Raw genomic sequence first — 9,836 nt, forward strand, 5'->3', positions numbered from 1 at the left:
TCATAAGGGATGCCAGCAACAACCTGCTCACCAGTCCACAGGATATCAAAGTCAGATGGAAAGAGTACGTCCAGCAGCTTCTGAATGATGAAAACCTCACAGAAGCTTACTGCAACAGACACAGCCTATAATGAGTGAAGAGGATGAGCCCACCCTAGAAGAAGTAAGAACAGCACTCAGGAAAATGAAGTCAGTGAAACCAGCAGACACAAATGAGGCCACAGCAGATTTGATAAAGATGCTGGCTGAGATAGAGGAGAAATGGTTCCTGAGGGAGCTCACAGCAGTGTGGAGAGAAAGGCAAATCACAGACAACTGGAGAATAAGCACACCAATGTTAGTGTATGAGAACAAAAGGGGACATCCACAACTGTGGTCAGTACAGAGGTATCAAACTCCTTTCACATTGCATGAAAGTTCTGGAGAGTATGACTGATAAATGAATATGCAGAGTAGTAGAAAGCAAGATAGGAGATGAGCAGTTTGGATTCAGGTGAGGCTGCAGCACAACTGACTCAATGTTTGCAGTGAAGCAGGCAGTTGAGAAGAAGCTAGAGATTAGGAAAGGGTCCAACTGAGCATTCCTAGGCTTAGAGAAAGCCTATCACAAAGTCACAAGAATGCTGATTTGGGCAGTCCTGTGGTGGTTCAAAGTCCCAGAAATGAGGGTAATTTAGAGAAGACATGGACAAGGACCTAAGGACTCAAGTAGGAACAGTGTTCAGCCTGACAGAGAGATTACCAGTGGAAGGGGGTGTGCATTAGGGTTCAACTCTGAGCCCATGGCTGTTCATACTGTTGATGGACTACGTTAGCAAAGATGTCAGAGGGGATATAGCAACAAAATTACTGTATACAGACAATGTGACATTACATGCAGACTTTGAGCAAGAACTGTAGCAAAGGATAGGGGAATGAAATGCAAAACTGAAGGCACTTGGGTTGAAACTGAGTAAAGATAAGATAGTTGTAATGGTAACAGATTAGGGAACCAGCAGAAGCTGAGAATTGAGATAAAATGTAAAACAGTAAAACAGGTTAACAGTTTCAAATATCTGGGAGTGGTGGTTGAGGAGAAGGGAAGTCTGAATGAGGAGGTCCACACTAGAATCAGAGGGGCTGCAACCAAATGGCACAGAGTGCCAGGTGTAGTATATTACAGAATGATGGCAAAGATTCTGAAAAGTAAAGTGTACAAAACAGTGCAGCGACCAGTGCTACTGTATGGTACAGTAACCTGGGCAGTAAAGGCAGAGAAGTTGAGGAAGCTCTAGATGATGGAGATGTAGTGCCTCAGATGGGTGGTAGGATGCACACTGTGGGAAAAATACAGAAATGAGGATATAAGAGCAGAAATGAATAAAATTAATTATGACATCACAAAAACAATTACATCCTGTTATATCTGGCACAATGTCAGGCATGCAAATCTTTCTATGTGGGCAAGATAAATAGAACCCTTAGGGAACGTGTCAGAGAACACATATATGCCATAAATAGAGAGGATGAACACAATGTGCTAGCTAGGCATGTGATGACCCATGGCATGATACATAAATTTAAGTTTAGAACCCTAGAATTAATTAAAAATACTGGTAGACTAGGAGACGTTAAGAATTATGCTGAAGAGCAGGAAAATAGATGGATAATATGTCTACAAACTTATAGAGCATGTGGCCTGAATGATAAGACCACTTTGAAACCTTTCCTAGCGGCAAGGTCCTATGCACATTAAGCACTTTATTGATGAATTACAGTCTTAGTTTTGCATTTTTGTATCTTTGTATTATTTGTAACTTATTTATACTGATTTTGTGCCCCAGTATACTATTCAGTTTTTAATATATAGCACATTTAGTATTAAATTAGTTAATTTATGTCATTTAGCTAGATCTGTTAAGAATACTGGATTATAGACGTAGCTAAATGTTAGATGTTTTTATAACTGACTTTTATAATTGATTTTTAGTGTTCCTTAGATATTTAATGATGGATTTTAGGATGTAATTGTTTTTGTGATGTCATAATTAATTTTAGAAAGTGATTGGGGGATGCATTGGGAATGGCACTGTTTAATTCAGATGGAAGATGAATGCTGTGTTAAAGTCTGATGAAACATTCTTTTCAACATGAAAGAACTCACTATTTGGATTTTGTCTACATTAAACTCTTACATCAAGTTGTGGTGTTGCTGTGGTATTGCCTCTTTTGTCATTTCTTGGATCTACATTGTTGTTTCTAAGAGACACTTTATCCAGGACTGCTTTTGTTTTACTTTCCATATAAGAGCAGAAATCAAAGTATCTCCACTTGCATAAAAAGTCAAAGAGAACAGATTATAGTGGTTCAGGCACATGTGCAGAAAAGCAGAAGACAATCTGGGGAAGCAGATTTGGGACAGACAGGAAGAAAGCAAGAGGAAACAGGCATCCAGCAATGAGGTGGATGGATTGTGTGAGAGATGACCTGCAACAGTCAGGCATGAGTGTTAAAGAAGGCAGGAGAGTGGCATTGAATAGAGAGAGATGGTGACAGTTGACACAATACCCCAACCCCATGTAGAAAATGGGAAAAGGGGGGGGGTGATGATGATGATGATGATGAATGCTTTGGACATCTATGGGCCCAAATTGCCCTCACTATAATCTGCCGCTGTATATTTACAAACAGTTGGGTATCAATACTGTTTTTCAGAAATAGCACAAGTTATGGGGTTACAGATGATAGCCAAATGGATATACTTCCTGATAACAAGAATATTCAGTTTATCCTGCTCTTGTGTCTGCATGTTTAAGATTAATAGAAGAAGAAGAACTTATTATCTTCTGAATTTGCCAATTAGCAAGAGTCATGCAAACCGTACAGTGTGCTTTAACTCAAGGTAGTACAAGTGGTAGGGGTTGAAGACAGTTGTACAAGATAATGAACTGTGGCTCCTGCTTCCACTGTTTATGGATTACATATGAAATTCATCATGTTCTTTGCAAGTGACAACAACAGTGAGTTAATGCACTATAATGCCTGGGATACTGGAAAAAATACAGTGAAAATATATTGCATCAGGAGGTCTTTATCCACATTTACATAATACATATAACCAGAGTGAAGGCACCTGCAGAGAGTTACTTGCATCATACATGTACATGTCCACAAGAGGGACACATGCACAGCAGTATTTATCCATGTTTACATAAAACATATAACCAGAGTGAAGGCACTTACAGAGAGTTACTTGCATGCTACATGTACATGTCCACAAGAGGGACACATGCACACAGACACATGCACAGCAGTATTTATCCATGTTTACATAAAACATATAACCAGAGTGAAGGCACTTACAGAGAGTTACTTGCATGCTACATGTACATGTCCACAAGAGGGACACGTGCACACAGACACATGCAGAGCAGTCTTTATCCACATTTATGTAATACATGAAGGCACGCACAGAGAGTTACTTGCATCCTATATGTACATGTCCACAAGAGGGACACATGCACAGCAGTATTTATCCACATTTACATAAAACATATAACCAGAGTGAAGGCACTTACAGAGAGTTACTTGCATGCTACATGTACATGTCCACAAGAGGGACACGTGCACACAGACACATGCAGAGCAGTCTTTATCCACATTTATGTAATACATATAACTAGAGTGAAGGTACGCGCAGAGAGTTACTTGCATCCTATATGTACATGTCCACAAGAGGGACACATGCACACAGTACTTTCTATGCTATACTTTTTCCTACTTTAGATATTTAGCTGGGGATGTAAATTAGGTAAACAAACTAAAGTATTCAAACAAGGTATTAATACTTGGTTATAGCTCAAATGGTACATATGCAACTATAATTAAAAGCAATTATTATACATCTGATAACATTTCAAAACAGTTTTCTTAATGCACACATGGATTTTACCTTTCACAGGTTTAGTTTTTGAATGTATCCTTAGGGACTTAAAAAAGCCCATCTTAAGATCCACTGAGATTGGAGAAGTGCTTTAGGCACACATAACAGGTCACTTCATGGGAAACTGGTTTTAATTTTGAGCCATAGAATGGTAACTCATCAAAAGGTACATATTTAAGATTTGTTTTTCCACTTACCCCAGGTACATCAAAGAGTATGAGGTGTTGGGGGGTGAAGTACTGGTAAGAATGTACAGGGCCATAGCCCCGGATAACAAACTTACATTCAATCTTATCCATGGCCATATTATATGTGATATACAGATGTTGCATTCCCATGATCCATACTGCTGACACCAAATAAAAAGGGGTAGGTGGTCCTAAGAGCATATGCTAAATGCATGCTGTTGACTTGGGTAAATAGCAAACATCTGTTACACCCAAATAAGAACTAATTGATTGGCTGCAGAGCAGAATATTAGTCATTGGTTCCCTGGGACCTTACCCAGCTTTCTTCAGGCCCAGTGCCTTCCAGTGCTATCTTGCCAACAATAAATAAAACTTTTCTAACTTTGCTTTTAACAAACACATGCATGGAATGTTTCCTAGGAGGAACCACCAGCACTCCATCACTCACTTAATTGTAACTTATATACACAATATACTAATCTGGCACATGAGACAAACACAGTTTACTTTTACCTTTAATAAGCCAGCAACTGCATATTTATATGGGAGCAATGGCTTTAAGCAAATACTCTTCACAAGTCAAATACCAACATATGATACCATTATACTAATAAAACCATCCACAAGCACTTGAAATTAAATTAATAAAATGTTTTACTTGAAATAAATACAATTAAGCAAGGTATTTATAAAATTAGACATACAAACAATTGCATGCTTACAAAAGTAAATTAAAAAATGAATTGTAATAATCATTTTGGATCGTGTGACGTCTTCACTGGTTCATTCACTATAAGTGGGTAAACATTTTACTGAAATCTAGCGAATTCTTAATTGTATGTTCAAGCAGCTTGCATAGTTCAAGCAGGCAAAGAAATCCAAGTTTGAGCTTCTGTCCAAGGGATGCAGTCCATTGTATGCATTTCTAAAGCAAGGCAAATACTGAAATAATAGCTACCATCAATCTGATTCAGACTTTCAGGTTCTTTCTTTTTGTTTGGCTTTAATATTGAAAGTAAAATTTCCTGCTTTGAAACCACACAACTCTGGTGGGAAGCTGTAGTCCAAATAACATAAGTCCTTTGACCAGGAGTAATAGTTCAAGACACTGAAATTTGGAGGTTGCAAATATGTCCACATTTGAGAAGCCAATTTTTCTTTTTAAAATCTGCTGCATTTTTACTAAAAAACAATTGCATATATTGAACAATACATATTCTATAGTCTGAAAATATTACAAACTACAAACTTTACTGGAAGCAACAAGTTTTTGATAAAATAATTGCATTTAACTCAACTTAGTGCAAATTATTTCTGCATTTTGCTTTTTCACTGCTTGTCTTATTGAAAGACCGCTGCAAGCTTTACAAAAGACTCGCATCACCTGTAAAAGACAGACTATGAAATCATGCACCTTTTGCACTCTTGACATGTTACAGCTTGTAATTTGAAATATTGATAGGGAGCCAGCATCACACATGACATACATTCCACCTTCTAGGTTTTGCTACATCAGCACAGAGATCTTCTGATGTTGGGAATGAACCTGGCAATCCATCCTATTTTCAGTACAGCACTAGTCGGCCATCCTTCATGTGGTACAAATTAGGCCATCCAAGCTCCTTTTACGATACAGTATTGGTCCTCTGGTGGTCCATTAACATTCAGTTACCTTTTAGAAGGTGTCAGCCCTTCTTGTATGTGACCACTCTATGTATACCATCTTCCCACATCTCCTCTATCAGCTATGTACCTTAGAATCCTGTGCCTTTATGACAGATTGACCTTACTACCATTTGTTAGCCATATAATAATGTGCTGCATTGCACTAACATTTCTGGTTGGCATCTCATTCATGTGGTTATATTGAGTGTCATGGACTTAACCTTCACACATTAGGTTTCCACATATCAAGCTAAGACTTTCACATTTCCAAATTTTAGAATTACTTTGATGGTGATTTATTACATTTGCTTAAAATATATTTTGGTATGTGAAAAGGAAATGACTTATCTTTTCATCATTGTTTTAGAATAATGGTTCATGGCTTTAATAGCTTTTTCTAATATCAAGTTTGACCATTTGTAGCTGGATAATGAGGAACAGATATGAAATGTCCAGTGTTATTTTGGTTTGTGAGGGTTTTGGACTTCTAAGAGGTGTAGTCTTGGTCCGTTGTCTGTAACAATTTGTTGTGACAGTAGCACTTTGGATGCAAACTCTGCTACATTCAATCAGGCAGTTTTAAGGTGCATAGCAATGTATTCCCCGATAAGGAAATAATTGCTGTAGTTTCATAGTATAATATGTGCCAGCCTTTAATAATTTAGCAAGTGTCTGTTATATATCACTGTTTTTACAAATAGGATTAGCCCAGCCCATAGTATCGTATAGTATAGTATAGTATAGTATAGTATAGTATAGTATAGTATAAGACAATATAGAGTATTGTATTATAAGATGGTGTAATGTATAGTATTATAATCTAGCTAAGTATATTATGAAGTTAAGTGGCTTGTTTTCCAGTTTATTGTCACTAAGCACTTATGTTTCAAGCTACTATGAATTTGCTGAATTATGTTTAATAGTTATATTTTGTATTAAAAATCTGGCAGGCCTCTCTTTCTCTCTCTCTCTCTCTATATATATATATATATATATATATATATATATATATATATATATATATATATATATATATATATATATCCCCCCTGCCTATACATAGCTAGCCAAAAAAGTAGTACTGGCTTTGCCACCCAAGAAAATTATTGTTCTGACCACTGTACTGCAATTTTGTGGTTGATTACAGGTGGATGGCCTTAGCGAATCTGGACTATGTGTTTACAGCAATCAAGAATGATTTATGGTGCTGCAAAAACACTACACTATATAGTGCATAGTTCTTACAAGCACTGATGTTGGGGATACACTTAGGACTGATTTTCACCCAGTGAAGCAATCTCATATGATTAGAATTTGCTGACTTTTATCTGACTATCATATAACACTACAAGTAATAGACTTAAATTGTACAGTTCCCGATGACCATAATATACAAATTTAGCACTGTGATGTGTATTTTAAAAGGAATCACCCCTCAAATGATTGCATATTTGCAGTGCCCAGATGATTATCTTACTGAGACACTAGCTTGTTGGATTTGACCTCCTCTTTCCCGACAATGCTAAAAGTTTTTGAAAAGAGGAAAACCATCATCCATTTTAAATACAAGCAGGGAAGAGGAACTGCCTTGGGTTCTTTAAAAAAAAAAAAGAGAGAGAGAGAAGCCAACTGCTAAATCAGATACTATTTTACTTCTAAAGTGTGCACAGTAGACACCCATCTTGAAAGGGAGCTCAGACTGGACTTTATTTTGCCTGTGCAATTGTAATTGTGTATCTGCTGTTTGGACTTTAGGTATCCAGGTAAGTTGTTAGAGTTTTCTTTATGCCATCAACCACAACTCCTTTTCCTATTTTTGCACAAAGGATTTGTGTGTCACTTCAACAGTGACAATAATTTGGTTCACAGTGCCAGGTGGCTAGCTATGCCATGGTTGTTTTTCCATATCACACTCTCACAATGTGTAATGTGGGTTGTTTAAATAATTAATTTTATTTATTTCTTTCAAGTAAAGACTTTTATTATTCATTCTTAAATGCTTGTGACTGGTGATATAGTTATTACCAGCTTAAGGGTATCTGCATTCTAATGGTGTAGTAATTAGCTGTTTGACTGAGTAATTACAACAATAGAAAATGTAATGTTTGGTTTATTTAAGGGTAAATGGTAACTGTGTTGCTGATGTCCTATTGTGCTCTACCTGCTGACAGCATTACATTAAAGACACTGATGGAATTGCTGATACTGTAAACATATTATTAACCCCTCCTGGAAGATATTGTGTGTGTGTCTGTATGTAAATTAATGTTAGTCAAGTTTCAGTTACTGTTGGTAGCATTGTAGTGGAGGGCATAAGGCTTAGTCTGTGATAAGTGAAATCCCAAGGATATTCTGGTTATGCCTCTGATCTGTAACCATAGAGTATAAAGCTTATTTGGGTGTGACAGATGCTGGTTATTACCAGAGCAGCACTAAACATTTATGGTGCTAATACCTATTGCACATTATATATTATTTGGTGCCAGCAGTACAAATTTTATGCTCATTTATCACATATAATTTGAAGGCAGCAGTGCAGATCATGAAAAGTGTAGCCCCTATCCATCATGTTTTATTGGTTTGCAGTGTAAGGAGGTACATTGTGAACTGAATGTGCACAGCTTGCAAAGTCTTTTGTCACCAGAGAGTATATGCACACTCACTTCCACAAAGTAAATACGTAATGGTATGCCTTGAGCAACACTTATTTCATTTTTAGACAGAGTAGTTAAAGACGGGCAAAAATAAGCTATGCGGAGTATGAAAAAATGCCATTATCAAAGCTGAATAAATAAATATTGAAAAGATTTCAGCTTGTTGGCATATCCTAGAATGACATAATAGCTATGACAGGTGCAGCTAACATTCAATCTGTGGAACCAAAAGGCAGCCTCAACATGAGTGTAAGTGTGCAAAGCATGCAGAAAGGCAATTATTTCCCTCTCCAAATTATTTGGTCATGACATAGCAAAAACATCAAAGATCATCAGCATATTTAACTGCCTAAAGCATGAAATAGAGAAAAAATAGCAGCAGTTTTTCTCATAAACATAGACTACTGGTACGGCATTTTATTTTGCAATTTTACATATTATATTATACATTTTGTAGGAAGAAGAGCTTGTATTGGAGAAAATCTGGCCAGAATGGAGCTTTTCCTGTTCTTTGTTGCATTGCTGCAGAAATTTACATTTCGTCCTCCACCTGGTGTCACTGAAAAGGATCTGGATCTTGAACCAAGACTTGGGATAACAAATTCTCCAAAATCCTTACTACTCTGCGCAGTACCTCGCTAGCATGGAAAATCAGTATTAGTGCATTGCTTCTAATAAAAGTTTAATAAAATTGACTAACCCGAGTTGTACAATGAAAGTAGGTTGCTCAGACAGACCAGTGTCACAAAATGTGATGTAAATATAACTATAGTTAATACAATAATCAGAAAACACAAGCCATGAAAGGCCTGTTTCTCATGTATTTGCCATAATATAAGGAATCTGACTTGTTCAGATTTTACATTTACAGTTGTAATTATATATATATATATATATATATATATATATATATATATATATATATATACACACACACACACACACACACATACATATACACACACACATATATTTACAGAAATTGTTACAGATAAAGGTCAATGTACTTGACAGTTCTGTTTTCTTTGTTTTATCCTTCAATCTATGCTGCAAACAGGATTTAAGCTGCACATTTTGAGCTATAATGTTTTAGAAATTTGTTTCACTTATTTCATTTTGCACTGGTCATACCTCTACTGCCTTTGTGGAGATATTAGTGCATACACCAAACAACCCTTTTCCAAATGTTTCTTAAGGTCCTCACACTCCCATTTGCTTTTCTTATTACATTAATATATGATTATGTCTTAGTCCTGCCTTTTCCAGCCTTCCTTACAGGTCTACAAAATATAGTAGAACTAGCAGACATAGTTAAAAATCGCTTCAGTATTCTGAATAGTGGTGTCCCTATGTTGCCTCTACCTCGCAAATGTGGAAAAATCATTATTTCTCAAGGAAATATCAGAA

General features: G+C 36.6%; 1 protein-coding gene across 1 annotated transcript in view; it reads left to right on the top strand.

Moving 5' to 3' along the window:
* LOC122816776 (cytochrome P450 2K6-like) overlaps positions 1-9,338 on the top strand; it is a 668,826-nt gene extending 659,488 nt beyond the window's left edge. The window contains exon 9 of the mRNA XM_044089794.1: positions 8,887-9,338. Coding sequence (XP_043945729.1) covers positions 8,887-9,071 — 185 coding nt within the window. The 3' untranslated portion in view covers positions 9,072-9,338. The remainder of the gene's footprint in view (positions 1-8,886) is intronic.
* Positions 9,339-9,836: the final 498 nt, after the last annotated feature.

This window comes from Protopterus annectens, chromosome 12.part0 (genome assembly GCF_019279795.1).
Source record: "Protopterus annectens isolate FY-2018-M chromosome 12.part0, PAN1.0, whole genome shotgun sequence".
Taxonomy (NCBI): domain Eukaryota; kingdom Metazoa; phylum Chordata; order Ceratodontiformes; family Protopteridae; genus Protopterus; species Protopterus annectens.